General features: G+C 45.8%; 1 protein-coding gene across 3 annotated transcripts in view; it reads left to right on the forward strand.

Moving 5' to 3' along the window:
• Positions 1-18726, forward strand: part of LOC148824137 (cytohesin-1) — a 99183-nt gene extending 80457 nt beyond the window's left edge. For all 3 annotated transcript variants that reach the window (XM_088926837.1, XM_088926835.1, XM_088926836.1), the window contains exons 4-13: positions 657-723; positions 847-965; positions 3725-3805; positions 4215-4327; positions 5456-5604; positions 5972-6083; positions 12665-12741; positions 13812-13883; positions 14611-14765; positions 15180-18726. In XM_088926837.1, the coding sequence (XP_088782963.1) occupies positions 657-723; positions 847-965; positions 3725-3805; positions 4215-4327; positions 5456-5604; positions 5972-6083; positions 12665-12741; positions 13812-13883; positions 14611-14765; positions 15180-15258 (1024 nt within the window). In that variant the 3' untranslated portion in view covers positions 15259-18726. The remainder of the gene's footprint in view (positions 1-656; positions 724-846; positions 966-3724; positions 3806-4214; positions 4328-5455; positions 5605-5971; positions 6084-12664; positions 12742-13811; positions 13884-14610; positions 14766-15179) is intronic.
• The last annotated feature ends 855 nt before the right edge of the window (positions 18727-19581 follow it).

Raw genomic sequence — 19581 nt, forward strand, 5'->3', positions numbered from 1 at the left:
TTGTCCTGGGTTACCTCCCTATGATGCGGAGTATCTGAAAAGCCCCACACAAGCAACACTCTCGGTTCTCACTACACGATCTTTAAGTGCGGATACTGTTAACTACACTGTTAACAGCTGCCTCTAAATATTGCATGCCTCACTTCCCAGAGCAAAAGAGGTAGAAGGTGTATAATAGTGTAAATGACTGAAAGTCACGTATAGATGTCTGCATCCAAACTTCCACATGTGTCTGCTGTATATATTTATATTAATGTAAATTAACGTAAAGAAGCTTGTATCTTGAAGGCAGTGGCTATAGTTTACTATTGAAAGTCAGAGACTTGTAAGGTAACCATGGTGCACCTGTCTTCAGAGTGCTTTATTCATGGGGAACTAAATGGTAGAACACAAAGTTTCTTTCCCTTCTCTACAGTCAGTTTGCTGGCCCTCTTTGTTTTAACAAGCACCTCACTTTCTGGGTACCCTAATTTGGAAAGAGCCTAGTTACCTTTGGGGAGTGTTAGGGGTGACCTCCTTTTGAGCAGTGTGCCCAAGATTATTGTGAAGCTGGTGCTGCATTGGTTAGGTATACAATATAATACCTAAGTTAATTTTTTTTAATTTTACTGCATCTTTAAAGTTTTTTTGAGGTGAATTGATATTTTATCTTGCAGGAAAAACATGCAGAGGAGTAAACAGGTGGCCATGGGCCGTAAGAAATTCAACATGGACCCCAAAAAGGTAAGCAGTCGCGATTTTCTGGACCCAGGCAGTCGTCAGACAGAGCTTTGGGGCACAGCAGGGGAAGGCCCCGTCACGGTCTAACCCTGCTTGTTGTCTGGTTGTGCGCCTGTTCCTCCCCAGGGGATCCAGTTCCTGATTGAGAACGACCTGCTGAAGAACACCTGCGAGGATATCGCGCAGTTCCTGTACAAGGGCGAGGGCCTGAACAAGACCGCCATCGGGGATTACCTGGGCGAGAGGTCAGCTGCTTCCCGCCGGGGCCGCTGGGGAGGCTGCACGAGGCTTGTGTGTGCCAGTCTTCGTGGGCGTGCTCTGTGCTTCCGCAGGCATCTGTCTTGTCTAATGGTGTTCTGTGGGCATGTGGGCCTTCTATGATATTGTTCTAAGGACTTTTCTGTTACGTGGTGGGTGAAAAAAAGGGGTTTGAATATAGAATCTTAAGAGAATTATTCGGGGCAAAATTCAGATGAACATTTTCTTATATTTCAGTGAACTGTCATGCTGAGATGCTCCTTTTTTGATCAAAGTATCCATAAAACATGGTTGATCAAATATACTTTTAATACCATCTGCACTTATTTAGAGTTGTGGGACTGTGATATTGGTGGTGTCTGTGTACAGGATCTGTTCCTGACTTATCCTTGGCTACAGGCTCCTGATGTCTTGGAAATCAGAGAGAACCGGAACACTGCCTTCCCGCCCCTGACCGAGGGCTGGAAAGCACTGCGTCACAATCCATCTATCCCGTCCGTTGATTCTGGCAGCTAGCCTTTGAAGAGATTTGAAGAGAGCTGTTTTCACGTTGATACAGCACTGTAATCTGAATTTTAAAAATGCCTCCATGCATCACTAACCATGGAAAGCAGGTCTGCACAGGAAAGGAGTTACTATCTAGATGCTGCATCTTTTTAACATTCTGTGCATCACCCTTGCACTACGAGGAAAAAAAAAGTTTCCATTGCACACGTGCCTCGGGCCCTTTCCAAAAATAGCGTTAAGTTAAAGGATATTTTCAAAGGTGAAATCTAAACATCTGTACAGAACGTCTAGCTACAGCCACCACCCCTGTTAACTTTCAAGAGAATAAAAATGAAAGCTTATCAAACAAGTTAATCCACTATAGTGTCCTGTAGACCTGATTAGTATTGAATTATCTTGCATTAAAATATGATGTCTTTAGACGTGGTGAATTTCAGGCATATTTACATAAATCAGAACAGCCTTTTCTAAAAGAAAGATTTGATTTAATTTTTTTAAAAAGGTATTAAATGTGCAGCTGCAGTTCTCTGGCACCTGTCTCCCGAGCTCTCGGCTCCCCTGGCCTGCCTGTGCCGACCTTCTCCCTCCCTCCTCCGGGATGAAGTGACTGCCCTTGGAGCAGGCCGAGCGGAAGGAAGCAGCTGTGTGGGTGGTGTCGGCTCCGCTGTCGGAGCCCCGCAGTGGAGAGGGGCTGGGAAATGTACCGTCCAGGCCTCGCTGCTTGTGCTCTGTTCCATCTTCTGCACGAGGAGAGGTGGTCATGAGGAGCAACAGGCTGACCCCGGGAGTCAGCCCTTGAAAACAGTCCGAGTGAAGGAAGCTAGTGAATGAGGCGTCTTGGTCTTGTCAGCATTTCTCTGTAATGTAGGGCACGCATTGCACATGAGAGTTGATCAGATCAAAGGTTCTGAGCTGGCTTTACAGTATGTTTGCTGTGTGATGGCTGCCTTGTGTGCATTGCTTCCCCCGCGACCCTGAATTGGATTAAGCAGTTGAGAAAATGGATGGATGGACATTGCAATAGAAGCATCAGTGATCTGTTCAGAGCGTGGCAATTTGTTTCTGAAAGTCCAGCCTCAGCAATAACAAGGAAGCCTGAAGAGATGGGGCACGGTTTATCTAAATAATATCCCCCCCCCCCCCCCCCCCATTATAAACTGACATTTTGAAGCACATTTTTCCTCATAGAACATTATTTCTTTGGCACTTACAATATTGAAGCACAGCATAAGCAGCTGAAGGCCTATCCACTGGATTAGTGGATCTTTTCCTTTTTTATTCCTTCCTCCCTTTCTTTCCATACTAGTGGCAAAGCAGGGAAAAGAACCTTGCATTCCGTGCTCCATCCGAAAGCCCTTACTACTGTCCTTGCTTCGGGAAATGGTCATTGTGAAAACCTTGAGCCCATTAACGCCTTAGCCATGAGCTTATTCGCAGCTGGGGCCCTCAAAAACGATCAGGCCCCATTTGAAAAGCTTGCCGCTCCCATGGTTAGCTTTACTAGGAAATGGTCAATTTCGGTAGTACTTGAAAACTTAGGTTGCATGCCACAGACCTGCTCTGCGGTCCATCTTTCAGATCGGCTCTGTTGTAAACATCCTGCCCTGTGCTGGGCTGGGGTTGGTGAGTGATGTCAGTGTGCACTTGCAGTGGTTTTACCCTCCTACATGTTTTGAACAGGTCCTCTTTCTGAACCAGCCCCGGGTTACATTTTCATAACATACAGTCTGGACTTTGGGTGAGTCCGCTATGTTTTTGCATCACCTGGGGTGGAAGTAGATCGAATCGTTAAATCGCGGGTTACAAACGCAGCTTTCGGGCACGGGGCTGCGCAACGTGGAGGGTGTACTGACATGGCTTGGGGCGGCTTCTCCCGAAACGGAGCTCTGGAAAAGCTGGGATGCGTGAGCGGAGTGAGCCGTCGGGCAGTGGAGGGAAGAGGGCCATCTGCAGCCCCTGGTGTTGAAACAGGGGGGCAGGCAGGGAGCTGGGCTCGCCCCCTCCGCCTCGGAGTGTCTCCTTTCCCCCAGGGGTCCCCGAGACGCCCGCTGGGGAGGATCTCTTATTGAAAGGTCGCAGAGGTTAAGAGTGAGGTAATCTGCTTGAAATTGAGAAAGATGCATTCGCTTTTCATTCTTCACTCCTATTAAAACAATCATCCTGCCTGATTTATTTAGTAGAAACAAAAAGTTTTGAACCTTTTGGTTTATATTTGTGCTGCTGTTTTTTTTTTTTGCAGGGATGATTTCAATATCCAGGTTCTTCATGCCTTCGTGGAGCTGCATGAATTCACAGACCTGAACCTGGTGCAGGCTCTACGGTAATTCCCTAGGAGGGCTACTGTCCCTTGTAGGAAGGAAACACTTACTATGAATTAGATTGTCAAGAAATAAAAAAACACAATTTACTTTCTAAAAATGACCTTAATATTAAGATTTGCATTTTACCCTTTTACCACGGCCTGTGTCTGATTGCCCTACATTCTTTATATATAAGCCCTTGTTTTTTTTCCCCGTTGTATTTTGTACTTTATGTGCAGTGATTCATGTACAGTGTCCTTGGCACTTTATTATTATGATGATGGTGATGACTGCATTGTTCTTCAGATATTCACTGTGTAGCCACAGGGAACTGTGTTCATTAGTGCCCACAGTCTTGCCATTCGTTTTGATTGTCGTGGTGGATACTGTGATCCGTGTTGACTCTGATCCGTGGTCGTCTCCTCACAGGCAGTTCCTGTGGAGTTTCCGGTTGCCCGGAGAGGCCCAGAAGATTGACCGCATGATGGAGGCCTTTGCCCAGCGCTACTGCCAGTGTAATCCTGGGGTCTTCCAGTCCACAGGTCGGTGATTTCAGGTGCTGCTGGGGCTCACATCCTCGTGGCAGGCAGCTGGACACTGCAGCCGAGTGGCAGATCTAGCTGGCGTGATGGAACGAGATGGTGTCTGAACGCTTTTCCTGAGGATTCCTGAAGGATTTGTCCTCTCAGAATGTCTTTCAGGATACAATGGATGGCAAAGGTTATCCGAGCAGAGGTTGGCATCTCTGGGTAGTGCCCAGGGAGGTCTTAGAATCTTAGGGTAATGCCCTTAGGGTCAGCCAGGGCAAGGGGTCATCGTCAAGGTGACAAGATGATCCCTGAGATCTCCCAGTCGGAAAGCCAGCCTGCAATCCCTCCTCTTGTTAATCCAGCTGGTTGTATTTGAGCACATTAAATCACTTTGCATCTGGTTCTTCAGTATTCCCATCCGTTATGGAATCTCGTACAGTACATAGATGTTGGCTCCAAAGTATCTCTATTCGAGAACATATTTTCCTTGAATTAAGAGAATGTGGTTTCTCAAGTAGAGGAACTGTTATGGATCAGTTGTGATTTCCACAGCGGCTTAATGCTGCTTTAATCTTTCCAAACAGTCTGCCTTGCTAAAGTCCATTCCTTTAAAGACCTGTAAAGATATTACGTAGGAGGATATCAATAAAGTTCATACTTAGGCTTTTGAATATTTGATGCTCTGAGTGTTAACAGACCTGTGAATCTTACTATATGTAACAGGACTGGGAGTTAAAGGGATACATTATTTATGCTGTTTCTGCTGATCTTGCTGTGTTAAATTTAAAGTGCTGCTGTGTCAGCTGTGCTCCGAACAGAGCCAGGGTAGCATGGAAAGAGCCTTGTGTTCATCACGCAGTCATGCTCTTTCATCCCAAAGTGGCATCCTTTCAGGCTGGGTGATTGGCATTTATATTTAAACACAACATTAGACCGACTGGCCTTTTGAACTAAGTTGCAAGCACAAATGATGAATCGAGCCCTGTCACCTCGACTTTGCTCGGGTGGCTAATGAAGTGGTTTGTGAGAGTGGCGAACTTTAAAGTCAGGTGTTTTTGTGTTGAGTCCTAGTCAGTTTTTCTGTTTGGAAATGAGCCGTGAAGCAACAGTCTTTGCTTTCCACTTCGGTTTGACCCACAGACACCTGCTACGTGCTGTCCTTCGCCATCATCATGCTCAACACCAGCCTGCACAACCCCAATGTGAAGGACAAGCCGTCCGTGGAGCGTTTCATCGCCATGAACCGGGGCATCAACGATGGGGGCGACCTGCCTGAGGAGTTGCTCCGGGTCAGTGGCTCCCACATTTCCTTCCTGGGTCGAGCTCTTGGCCTGTAACTATGCATTTAGGACAGAGAGAACAGCAAATCCACATCCGCAGCGCTGAGAGTCCAGTTCCAAAGTACTGATCCCAACCCTGGGCTCATAAATAAATCTATAGCTGTCTTGTTCAACCAGATCATGTGCTGTTTTGTAAAAAAACAAAAATCTTCAGCTGGTTTCCTATGCTGCTCATCTTGTGTAGTCGTTTGAGATGGGCCTGCGTCGATTTCTGAGACGCTCCAAAGGGTGTGAAGGGTTGCTGTGTAAAGATCGTCGTCTCTTCTGTGTGAAAGTGAAGTGTTGTCTTTCTGCACTGCTGGCTTCACACTTGCAGAACCTGTACGAAAGCATCAAGAACGAGCCCTTCAAAATCCCAGAGGACGACGGCAATGACCTCACGCACACCTTCTTCAACCCCGACCGCGAGGGCTGGCTGCTGAAGCTCGGTGAGTCCGGCCTCCGACTCGTGTCTCAGCATTAAGGGACAATTCATAACGGTTCAGTTGCACGGAGGCATTGCAAACTAGGCCTGTAAAAAAAAATCCTGGAATCTCTTTTGTTGAGCATGTGTGTGTGTATGTGTGTGTCCATGGCTTTGTGCACAGCTCAGGATTTTATTAAGACTAGGACAGCAGCTTTAAAGTCCCATGAAGAAGAATCAAAACCAGTCAGCAGCAACCTTGTTTTCCTTGGAGATCTCTCATCCCAGTACAGACCAGACCCAGCCTGCTCTGCTTCCGAGATCTTGACGAGATCAGGATACAAGGCGTTATGCTGCTCCCAGATAGAAATGCCATCGACAGTGTCTCGAACATGTTCTGAATCTTTTAAACAAGGACATGGCTGGTTGAGGGAAACGCACTCCATGGAGCTGGCTGGGAATGTGTTTAGGCATTTGAAGCGTGCGCTCTTGCTCAATGCATTATGAATGTGGCCTTGAGATCAGACAGGAGCATCAAGCCTGAGATGAATTATTAAAACCACACAGAATACACACACGCAGCATGCCCCATGTGAGAACTCACTTTTGCCTTCCATCCCTTCACTTCGCAGCTTTCTCAGTGCTAAAGAGACCACATGGGGTGGAAGGAGGAGTATTTCTCAGAACGAATTCCTCTCTGACATGGCGTGCATCTATCTATGAACCATGGTCAATGAGATCTTCCCCACTCCCTTGTAGCTTCTTCCCATGAGACATCGATTCTCACACAGGGCAAGCAGTTTCTTACAGCCTCATTTCCTTACTGTTCGCAATAATTGCCCTTTACAGGGGAGTTAACAAACTGAGGTGCAGGAAAGGGACAAAGAAGGAGAATGTTACAGAAAGCTGTGAAAGCCATTGGCAGAATCGCAGATTTCAATACCTAAGGTTGTGTGCGACATCCTAACACACACCTTTAGGTCTCTTCTCCCTTTAGTTGTTACAGGTCCAGTCTGAATTTTGGGAAGAAAGTCAACTAGGAGGGCAGGTTGGATGTAACTAACTCCCCCCCCACCAACACTGCCATAGCTATGTGCACAGTGCCACTTGGGTTTTGTGTGTGTGTGTGGGCTCTTGAATTACAAGTGAAGCAAACGAGAAGGAAATCAAGGAATTCAGCCAGGCTGATCTGAGCAAAGGCTGCAGGGTTATGTCGTGAAAATGCAGTCTGAAGAGAAGCTGTTCTCCAGCGGTGCATTGTCTTCACTAGGGGCTGCTCAGGCTCCTTGAAACAGCGCAGGGAACCCGAGAAGCTCACGTACAAATCTACAAATAATATCCCCGTGGCTCTGTTAATGCTGACTGTGGGGGACCAGAACAGTCTTATCTGATGAAACCCCGTGCCATGGGTGGCAGCCATTCCATTCGGCCAGCAGCGTCTTGATGGGATATTGAGCAGTAATAAACATCGAGAGTGTCAAAGTTAGTGACCTGACCCGTCACATAAACAATGTGCCACTGGAGTATTCCTTCACCTGTCTGCAAGATGATATGCAGTATATCACAAAGCATGGCGGTCTTGTTTTTCTTTATTAATTATCATTAACAGAGTTTCAGTGTTTTTTTTTTCATTTGGATGTTTTTTGTTGCTTTGTGGGGTTTTTTAACAACCAGTGTGTTCACAATACAATGAAAGCCTGGCAGCAATCCAGGGCCAAATGGAATTTAAAAAAAAATGTTTTTATTTAACTGAAGGCAATGCAATCTATGTAGACCACATGCAGTTCCACTTCTTTCTGGCTGGGAAGCTCATGAAGCTGCAACAGTCGACTTTTCTTCTGAAATATTATTAAATTGAGAGTTGTATGCCCTCTTGTGAGACTTTTCAGTAGTGCTCTGCAGTTGCATTGCAAAGCACGTATGTTAGTTACAGCGAATAGCAGGAGGCCTTTCAGGAAGTCTGAACCTAAAGTGCCCACTTGGTGGAAATACCAAGAGAATCAATTCTGATCGTCGTGGATTTCTTATTTATGCCCTTTTCATATCATCAGATCAAATGGAAATGAAAAAAACATTTCGAAATCTCAAATTTAGACAATCGGGTGTCCAGTGCCTGCTTCGTAAAATATTGCATAGAACATTTTGTATTACCAATAAGCAGGGTATGATTTCTTATGATTTAATTTTTTTTCTTTCTTCCTCATTTGTTTGTTTGTTTGTTTGTTTCCATGATTTTGGCTGTTCTCTTTCTTCAGGAGGTATGTACATCTGCTCTTCAATAGCCCGTAGCTCTTCTCCTGGGTGCTTTGGTGGTCAAGCCTTGCTTTTGTTACCATTCTCTATTTAGTTGTATTTTTTGTTTTGTTTTTTATTTCTATTTCAAATATGAATTCATATAATTTGTAGTTTATTTACTTTTTTTGTTTGTTGTTTTTTTTTTATTTCCCAAGCTGGTGGATGTCCTTGTGCTGCTTCTCTGTCGTTTTTGGGTGCTTGTCGTAGCTCTGGGCGGGCGCCCAGCTGCGCGGTGTTGCCTGTACTAGTGGAGAGTTAGTCTTCTCTGTTGCTGTGGTGTTCAACCTGTGGGTCTCTGTTGGAAGCTGCAGTATTCCCTTCTGGAGCCCTGTAGCTCCCCCTGTCGACAGTCACAGCAAGACTCATGAAAGCACTTTGAGTCTGGATGACCCGTGGAATTCTCTGGAATTGGCTATTTTGCTGTTTTCTGTCCCTGATTTATGCGTTTTGCATTACTACTCAATCTCCAAAATATGTCTCCCGGATCTTGCTTGGATTGGTTTTAATTTGTTGACTCGTGCAAGAGTTCCACTTCTTGGTCTCCCGATATCCAATATTATTCCATTTTCTCTCCTGGCTGTTGCTCTCTGCACGCTAGATTTGTTCTTCGGAAAAATTGGTTGGGGCGCTCCGAATGTATACCTGGAGGAGACTCCCGAAAGGGAATACTGCACCTGTACAAATCTGGCTCAAGCTCTGCTCTCTTCATGTTCCAATAAACCTCCAAGTTCACAGTGTGCTCCGGTGTGGTGCTGGACTGGTGTGGAGGGGCAGGGTTGTCTTGGGGGCACCTGGGGTGTGGGGCTGTCCCTCCCCAGGACCACAGGGCCTGAGTGAGCGCGGGCTTGTCCACCCTTCTCAGCTGACCAGCTCATCAGGACGCTGCCAGGCCTCAGGACTTGAGAGCATGGGGCGTAAATAGCAATCCACAGACAGACAGAGGTTACTGCTTCTTTACCCATGCCTGCATAAGACACTTCACTGATATTTTAAATATGAGTTTAAACTCCTCCATTAAAGATTAGGAAAGCTATTGTACTTAGGAATTTAAAGCAGATTTAAAATGCTACCCCTTTATCAGAAATGCTACTTTGTTTTAGGGAAGTAAAAATGCAATGAAAGTTTTAGGTTCTGCTTAGTCTTGTATTTTTGCTGTATTTTTGAATATTTCCCATACAATACAGAAACAATTTTTTTTGATTTTGTATTCAAATCACCATTGTGATTTGAATACAAAAATCACAGTGGTGATGTCTGTACTATACGGGAAATTTGTAGCCAGGTTCCACCCTTTTGTGAGAAATCATTAGCTGATTTCAGATTCGTTTTTGCTTGTAGTTTATTGAGGTTATTTTAAATAAAGTTTTCATTCAGTAAACAAGTCCTCCAGTTTATGGGTTATCCTGGGATGGATGAAGTCTAGAGGAAAGCAGAGCCTCTAATTAAAGACGTGTGTGCTGAAGAGCTAGAAGGCAGTTTCAGGAGGAATTGAGCAAAGGGAGTTAAAGGGCTTTTTAAGGGAAACAGTACTCAGTTCCAGGGGTTTGATTTCTTCCTTGTTTGCGCAGGCAGGAAGTTAGGACAGCGCTCATGGACTCGCCCTGTCGGCCGAGCCGGTCTCGGGTTCTCCACACCAGTCCCCAACCCTCGCTGCTTGACTCAGAATGAAGTGATCATTAACACTCGCAAACCAATCCTCACTCCGCGCCCGCGATCCCGCCATCGTGTGCTGTTGTCTGTGTCCTCCGCCTGTTTGCCGATGCCCGGCTGGGAGGGGGGCAGGTCCCTGCAGGTCTCTCTTTCTTCGGGGCCGGGGCTGTCCAGGCAGGGAGGCACCTCGGGGATCCCTCCTCTGGAGGGAGTGGCGAAGTTAGGGTCTGCATTGGCGGCCTGTCGCGGGCCCAGTTCACCGCTGTGTTCCTTTGAGGCTGCCTGGAAACAGGTTCCTCTTGACCTGACTGGAGTTGTCACTGTGGCTGTCCCGTACTGCCTTCAGATTTATGCAAGCTGGGAGAGGAACCTCCAGGACCTAAAGCTTTTGTTGTTTTATGCCCCATCCCACTGATTGCACCACACGTATGTCAGTCTTTATGAGTTTGTGTGCTGTTATTTTGTTGTACTCCTGCGCTTACACTGACATTGGCGTTGTGCTGAGATGTCAGGGCGGTGTTCTGCGGAGTTCTGCTTTCCTGGGGGTTGATGGGAATGGTGTTGAGTGAAGGGTGACTCCAGACCCAGAGTTCCGCCTTTGTTGTGTGTGGAAGGGTGTTGTTGTTATTAGGGTATCCCGATTCCCCCCCTAGACTTCTCCCACCCCCTTGGACTATCCTATTTCCTCTCAAACAGCCGCCATCTGCTTCTGAGATTGAGTTACAATTCGGTAGGAAACCAAATGAGAAAGGTCAGATCTGGGAACAGCTGACACATGCTGTCTGTGGATGGGGGTTTTAACTGCAGAATTAGAAGTTACAGTAAGTGGCAAGTTAGGCATTCAAAGGAATTGTTTCCTGTTAGGTTTGGTTTACAGTTGTCCTGTCTGTATTTAATCTTTCTGGTCATTGGAATGCCTCTTCCTGTTGCTTGTGACTTGAAAGGCAAGAAGAATTTGAAAACATTGAAAAACCAGAACCTCTACATGAAACGCCTAAAGTCCCACGAGGCATGACTGTACAGTTAAGCATTAAGAGCACGGCCTCATCCTGCTTGTTATCTTCCTGTGCCAGTTTTTCCGACTCCATGGGAAAAAATCCAACAGTGCAGATTTACCGAGCCGTGCGGGGAGTACCTGTCAAGAATGACAAACACACAGAGGAAACACTGTATACCCATTTGCAGTGAACATGTTAGTGTGCATCAAGAGTGCTGCCTGGCCAGGCCATTACTGACAGAGTGCTCTGTGCGCACAGCACGTTGTAGTACATTGTCCTGCTTAGGTAAACCCCAACGTTTTTGAGCTGGCTTTTTTTTAGCTTTCCACTTTCCGCACACTTAATACTCACCTTGAAGAATGAAAGCTGCAGGATGGAGCTGCTAGAGCCCATTGGACATGGAGTCCCGTTGTGCTGAGTGCTGGTTAACTGGGCACCAAGAGCAAGAGCAGTGGAGAACACCAGCTGTGAATGCAGTCCATTCATGAGTCAACAGCCCGGACAGCCCACCGCCTCTTAACAGCAAGTGTTGAACAATACCTTTCAAGCTTTCTGTAAGAAAAATGGACATTTGCTAGGTTAGGTTTTTAACGTGTTTTAGTGCTTCATCCAACACAGGATGAAGTGTTAACTTTGTGGTTCTCTTTGGGATAAGAAGTGGCCTACTTGTTTGAAGGATATGTCCGTACCCGGTCATCAGTAATAGAAGCAGTGTGTTCTGTTCACCAGGAGTAGGATACTTCAGGCTATAAGTACTTGAATGTTACCTGTGGCTCAGTTTTGAACCACTGTCTTCGGATGCGTTTGCTTCAGTCCATTCAGAAAATGTGTTTAGTTTCATTTTCTGGGCAGCTAGGATGGGTATCGATCAGCAGATCTATGACATGCTTGAGCTGCAGCCTGGGAGATCAGAGATTTTGTAAAAATACCCAGAATGTTTTTGTGCTGAGGTCACCCTCTGGCAGACTGAATGCTTGTCAGAGTGTATAAACCGGAGGATTTATGAAAGGTGTGATCTCTTTCTTTTTCCACCCTGTTGACAACGTCTTCAAGGCATTTCTTCATTCCCAGTCTGGAAAGGTTGTTTTTGTACATCTGCTCTTCAATAGCCCGTAGCTCTTCTCCACAAAGGACAAGGGAGGTTTGCTGAGGGCACCTCCACCCCTCCTGCTGGATTTCCCGTGAGATTCGGGGGCACCTGCCCGCGCTGGCCACTAGGGCGGCGTAAAGCGAAAAGGAGGTAGTTGCTTGCTTGTGTAGCAGTTGTGGTTTGTTGAGGTTTTTCCCTCCTTTGCCTTCCATGGGCTTGTTGTAGCGCCTCTACTAAACTGGTCCAACTGGAGCGTCTGGGGTGGAGTGGCAGTGGAATGGAATGGGTTTGTAGGGTGATGGCGAGATGCTCGTGCTGTTCCTGGCCCGGGAAAACCTCAGCGCTCAGGGAGCTCAGGTTTCTCTCCCCCAGTGAGCCATCGGAACTGCCCCTGTGATTTTGGTGCAGCAGCCTCCATTTGTCTGTCTGTCTCTCCATGTGTCCGTCTGCGCCTCCCCCCCCACCCCCCGCCCCGCTGCTGCTGCTCTGCGAGTCGCGCCGCCCCCCTCCTCAACACCGCCACCACCACACCGGTGTCAGAGCTCGGCTGACCTCCATGTTTCTGTCCGCCAGGTGGCAGAGTAAAAACCTGGAAAAGAAGATGGTTCATCCTCACGGACAACTGCCTTTATTACTTCGAGTACACCACTGTGAGTACACACCGGGCTCTTTAACTCCTGTCGCTGGGCCTGACGCCTCCCTGCCAAACCAGCATGAAACCCTGTTCCTGTTAGTGTGGCCTCGGTGTAATGTGTGCATACTGCACCTGTGCTCTAGGGAAGATTGAGGGCTGACACTTCAGCTTTTTTATGTGGTGCCGAGAACATCCTGTCTCTGATGTAAGGCGTTTAACATTGAATAGGTCCTTTTGTTTTCCTGAAAGAATTGATCAATTGGTGGTAATGTTTTTGTAGGTTTTTATTAATCTATTAATATTGAGTGCTTATTAACCACAGAATACATAGTCATTATTTTAAAGTGCAACCAGGTGAACCTTCATCAGGAGAGCAAATCACTCACAGGGCACACCTTGGCTGTGTGCATTTGGTGTCCTTTAGCCCTAAGAGAACTCCCCTGAAGGGTTTGTCAGTCTGGGAGAACTGAGACAGACTGTCTGGCTGCTTCAGTTTGGTTTCCCGTCAGCTCATTATTTTTCCTTTATACAGAAATGGCGTAGCACTTTGGATCTGACTTACTTGCAGCTGCCTCCTTTTGGCCCCTTCAGTATAATAAAAGTGTCAGATATTTCAGGTTGCAAAGCTTTTTATGACGATATTGCCCATAGCTGACTCGGGGTGGATGTGCTATGATGTTCCCCCATGGCCGTAGCTGTAGCGCGGAACTTGTAATAGCCACAGGGTGACGATCCATTAATTGCCTTCATTATCTTTAACGTTTTGAAAGGTCTGCTTGACATGAGGCATAGCTTAAGGCCCTCATCAAGTCTGTGCAGGGTGCACCAGGAGTGCACGGCAAGGCTGGTATTTTATTTTAGCTGCGTGCAGAAGTTACTGTGTGCTGCTGCACACCCCAAGGAACGGCTGAAGTATGGTGTGAACCTGGGGAAAAAAGCCCACTAGTGTAGTACAGCTTCTGTAGAGCGCCATGACACAGGGCCTGCACCATGCCTAGCTACTGCAGGTGTGGTGTAGTCGTGTTTTCCGGTCCATTCGGTGTTGGAGAACCAAGTGCGATCTGACAGCTGTCTCCCTGACTGCAGGACAAGGAGCCCAGAGGGATCATCCCCCTGGAGAACCTGAGCATCCGAGAAGTGGAAGACTCCAAGAAGCCAGTGAGTCGTGTTCTGAGCTGCTCTGTAGTAACCAATTTGTACCTCACACACTTACAGTAGTCCGAGAGAACGGAAAGGATGCCTCTAGGAATCTTAACTCAGATGTTCGACATGTCAAGGGTGAGGTCAAGGGAAATAAAGGTAGGCTACAGTTTGACGGCTTTCTTAGAGTAAATTCTCTTTTACTTCTCGAGCCGTCAGATTTACAAAATTAGTTTATTTTTTGCCTTATTGTAACCCATGTTCCCAGCATGAACGAGACATAATTTTAGCCTCTGAGCCCCTTAATTCCATGTGCCCTGCTGTATAAATGGGTACAGGAATAGCAGGGACTGTAGGGAACGTCCTGCATTGACCAACTGAAGGAACTGACCCTTTTCATTTGAGTAGAGAAGACAAATGAGTGAACTTGCTCCAAGTATTCAAACTGGACAAAGTACAGTCATTGACAAAGTGGACTTTAGACTATAGAGGGTAAAATGAACCTGAGGACACCAGTGGAAACAATTTAGAATCCAAAATCCTTTGCCCAGAGGGTTGCTACTAGTGTAAGAAGAAGATACCCGACCATGTTGTTGAAGCTAGTACTTACTGAAGGCTTCTTTCAAGAAGGGACTGGAGGAGATCCATAGATCAGTTAGGGCTTGATGGGCAAAATGGCCTCCTCTTGTTTGTGATTTTGTCGTATGGTCTAATGCCGGGCTGTCTGCTTGTGTCTGTATCCCAGAACTGTTTCGAGCTCTTCATCCCCGACAACAAGGACCAGGTGATTAAGGCCTGCAAGACGGAGGCGGATGGGCGTGTGGTGGAGGGCAACCACACCTTCTATCGCATCTCCGCCCCCACCACCGAGGAGAAGGACGAGTGGATGAAGTGCATTAAGTGAGAGACGTCCCCTTCTGTGTTCGCTTGTCTTAACTGAGTATCTGTGCTGGAGAGCCATGCGACTCAGCTCTTGTTGACGGATCTCATCTGTGTCTCTCCTCGACATGCATGCGTGGGGGTGTGTCTGCATGCATGCGGTTAGTTGTCTGTGTTATTGTGTCAGTTCAAGTGTGCAGTGTTTCTTTGTATGCAATCACATGGAAGAGGCTACATTTCCATGTATCTGCGAAAGCCTCTTCCATGGTCTCTGTGTGTATCTGGTATCTTAACCTTGGAATATGTGTGATGTTTGCCTTTCTGGATTTTGGTGTTGGAGAACAATTTTTTTTAAATAGATCCAGTAATAGAGGAGGTATATGAACCTACTCACCACACTACAACAAAAGCTCTCTCTCTCCTTTCTGTTCTCAGAGCTGCCATCAGCAGAGACCCCTTCTACGAGATGCTGGCAGCCAGGAAGAAGAAAGTGTCCTCAATGAAGAGGCACTAGATCCACGCTGGACATTTTTGCACTTGTGGGACTCATGCTGTGTTGAGCTACTCTCCCTCTGAGTAGCGGACCTGGTTTTAGAACTGGGGAGGCGTGTTTTTGGGGGGTCAGCGGCGGGGTTAGACTTGGGGGGAGGTAGGTGGAACGGAGGCGGGCAGGCTGGCTTGCTGCTTCTCTGCTGATCTGGACTACTGGACACTTCTCCTGGGCCTCTCTGCCTTCACACCCGCCTGCCTCGTTGCCCAGGGGGTTGTCTTCACTCCTCTGTTTCTCTGTCCTCTGGGTGAAGCTGTGGTTCCTCAACCCCTCCAGAGCCCAGGCTCTCTGTCCAAACATCCAACCTCACACATGCAACCCCCTCGTTTGTCTTTTCAACTCAGCAGGTCTGACTGAATGTGGCACCCCAACCAAAATGTTCTAAATTGCTTTGAAAGAATGAAAAACTAAGTTGAACAGATGTTTTTTTGCTCTTGTGTACAGATATACAACATGCATCTATTTTTTCAAGAGGCCGCAACCTTATTTTTACTTTTCAGGAGGGTTTTTTCAAAATGGACTTTTGCCAGAAGCTTTTGTGATCTTAAGGATTTTCATTGTAAACTTTCAGGAACTTAAGTTCTGTTTTGTATTTCTGTTGTTAGTTTTTTTAAATTTTGTTTCAGTTCACTTGAGACTATTTTTCTTGCTTCCTCATGGGAGAGTGATTTTTTCTTGGAATGGAAGGGTCTTTTGAAACGTGTGGAGACGAGGTTAGAAAAATAGAGATCCAAGCTTGAGAGTTTCTTGGAGTTGTTTGAACAGAAATGTGCCATCAAAGCCAAATTTCTCTTGTTAGATTTTACAACTCTTGAAAGATCCCTTATTTATCAATGCTAACTTGATAATGATTGAAATGCCAAAGTAGCACAGAGGACTGCTTGTACAAGTTCAGGTAGAAACGAGAAGATAGGAAACGAATCTCCACACCCTCTCTTTGCCTGCTCTCTGAGCACGTGTGGGATTCTGGTCAAACTGGAGTGTGTGGTTCATCTTTCTGTGGCTTCAGCTGGAACATTGCTCTTCAGTGCTACCATCCAGGTGCAATGGGCTACAACACAAGCACAGAAGCTGCAGAGGAATTGGAATATGGAGGAAAATTAATGGGGGAAAAAGACAAAGGATCAAGTGGTTAAGACAGATTTAGCTAGTTGTCTCACAGTGAATTTCATTGAAGTTCATAACCTACGCAACATCGATTGCGAACATGGGCAGGCATTCGGGTCCCTGCTCGATGCTGGAGAACCACTGTCTGCAGGGTTCAGCTTGTTTTTCCCTTTCAGTCAAATCAGATCTTTCCGATTGCTTTTGGCCAGTTGAAGCTGATGTGGGGAAAGGGATATCTCGAGACAGGCCAGTCACAGAGGAGAGTGCTGGGTTTTCACAGACTGTGACTGGAATCCTCGCTAACTGGAGTAGAAGTAGAAATGGCAGTTTTGTTTTTTTCCTTACTCTTTTCGGTAGGAGCTGTGCATTTGCCAAATGTAAAGACTGTTTGAGGCTGAATTCCTTTTGCCTCCCGTCCAGACCAGACCTCTCTGCTCTGTAATTTGTCAGCCAGAATCCTCTCAACCCCTTCGCCAGCCTGGTTCATGTGCCTTTTCCTGACCCTGAGCACTGGGGCAGCGCCAGTCAGCCTTTCTCGTCACAGACTGCCTCATGATCTCACAGACTGTCCACCACCTTTTCTGTTGAATTTTGTATATTGCCATGTATAAACAAAATTAAAAAACAAAAACAGCAAGTGAGGTTTTCATAGAGCTGTTCACAAAAGAATTTACAAAGTGGTTTCTTCACCTCTCTTTTACTCTTGAGTATGTCTAGGGAGACATAGGAGCCACAAGTGCTGTGTACCTGAGTCACTCCTCTCTCTTTGGAGTCCCTTAAAATCATGTCCCTACTAATCATCCCCTGTGCTCATTTGCATCCTTGGGGCAGCTGCCCTAAAGCTTTGTGCTTGTACTGGCTAATCACAGCCATCCAAAACAGTATTTTTAAAACAAAGAATTTTGCTACACAATAATGCTCTTTTAGTTTGTTTAAAATGTTTGGGTAATATTTTTTGTCCAGCTGAAAGCTCTTAGCCTCCTTATAAGGCAAGACAGAGACGATTTAACTTAAAGTGGTTAAATACATCCTGTTTTTCCCCCGTGTTGTGACACTTAGTTCGTTTTAGTCTTGTATGGAGAGCTTGCACGTGAAGGAGCTTCTTAAAATATCATGTCGGCTGTATCCTGTCTTCAGAAGACCTTCAACTCTGCTTCTCCAATTAGAAACACAACACGGCTGAAAAAAGGGCAGGATTCAAGAAAAAAAAGATGAATCTTAAAACAACCAGTCCAGTTAAGGTCATTTTGCCTTCCCCCCCACCCCCCAAGTGCTTTGGTATGTCACATTAACTCCAGCTTGGTTGAAAGAAATGATTGGTCTTGACTGAATAATCGTGAAGCAGTGAGGTTCCCCTTTTAATCGCACTGCATTTATTGGTTTTGTTCCCTCGAAGCATTTCGATGCTCTCATTTTATTTATTCATTTTTTTGTCTGACTCGCTCGAATGAGCTAGCAGAATGAGGGGATGTGTTGGAGACTCACTGTGATTGTGTTTTTTTTACCGCTGGGAAGCCCTCAGAGCACTCAGTCCCGTTCGTGACAGCTCTGTGGCTCCCCCTGTGGGTCAGGAGCAGTCCCAGTTGCAGTGACTGCGGCTCTGGATCGTTACCGTGGAGATTAATTAGCGCTGGTGGGCGGAGCCCAACCAGACAGGTAAAACTCTGCCCCATCTTTTCTGTATTTCAGGCTCTAACACAGGGGCTAGACTGGAATATCACACAGCTGGCTGCGTCTGTGTTTTTCCCAACAGGCCAGGATAAGATTTTTTTCATATACCTCACACACCTGGAATTTTTTCCGTATGTTTTTATTACTCTCCCAAAGTTGTCTGGGTAGTCTGGCTCCACTTCAGTCTTCAGTCAAGTGTCAGCTGGTTTTCAGCTTCCACTGATGCTTTGAAAAGGTTTAGAGATTTTAATAATTCTCTTGGAGTAAGAGGTTTAATTGAACCTGAAGTGTTGTTTGTCCTAAAATAAACTGTTTGGGGGAGAGGTCAGCTAATTTTTTTGAAAAGCCATTCTGATTTTTTTTAACGTATATTTTACTTTCCACATTTTGATGCACTGGGTATTTTAAAAGCAAAAATAAAATTAAAGTAACAATTGACTAAGCAGTATTAGTCTATTTATCAGAGTTGTATATACTTAAATGTATAGTTTTCCTTCTGTTTATTTTATATTGTTAAATTTTATGTTTGTGTATCGGTATATAAAGAGAAGTCGAGTGCCAGTTTTTCCTTTCCTTTGATTTCAGACTTCTTCCTTGGCCATGTAATCTAGTGCTGATGAACTGGATAAACAAATAAATTTAAGAATTGCTTAAGTGTGATTGTCATCTTTTAATTCGCAAACTTCCAGCTTAATCAAAGCACTGTTCTTTTTTAATAGAAATAGGGGATGAAGAACAAATGGGCACATCTGTGCTGTTGGCAGTGGCTTTTCAGTAGAAATATCGCAGTGCCCGCAGAATTCAAGTGAATTTCCTCCAGGGGTTTATTATTGTGTAAACGCATAGCTTCATTGTCCGGCCACATCCGCTTTCTACTCTTTCTACCCACTAGTCACATTTAAAGAAAGGGTGAAGTGCTTTTTTCCAGCTTCTTTTTCTTCGCCTTAATCCCTCAAATTGTTTTAGTTGTGCAGAGCACACGTGCAAAGCTGGCTGTAGGAATGATTATGGTTTGCATTGCAGGCACTAGGTGGCAGTGCTGGGCAAGTGATCTGCTTTATTCTGAATACAGAGGCGCTAAATACTTTAGTATTAACAATTTTGTTTTACTCTAGGTTATATGCAGTGCTTATTTCTTTTCTTTGGGAGTGATGGAGAAGATGAATTGCATCTTGATGATATGTCTAGTAGCAAGGCAGAAGGAAAATTTAAAGGTCGAGCTCTAATGTGGAGCTCTAGTGGGGCCAGCAGGGGGCGGTCACCCTGTGGTCCATGTGGGTCCTAATGCCCCAGTGTAGTGACAGGGACACTATACTGTAAACAGGCACCATCCTTTGGATGAGATGTAAAACCGAGGTCCTGACTCTCTGTGGTCATTAAAAATCCCAGGGCTTTTCTCTAAAAGAGTAGGGTTGTAACCCCGTCTTGGCCAAATTTCCCATTGGCCCTTACCAATCATGGCCTCCTAATAATCCCCCTCTATGAATTGGCTTCATCACTCTGTTCTCC

The sequence above is a fragment of the Atractosteus spatula genome, chromosome 11 (genome assembly GCF_055471065.1).
Source record: "Atractosteus spatula isolate fAtrSpa1 chromosome 11, fAtrSpa1.hap1, whole genome shotgun sequence".
Taxonomy (NCBI): Eukaryota; Metazoa; Chordata; class Actinopteri; order Semionotiformes; family Lepisosteidae; genus Atractosteus; species Atractosteus spatula.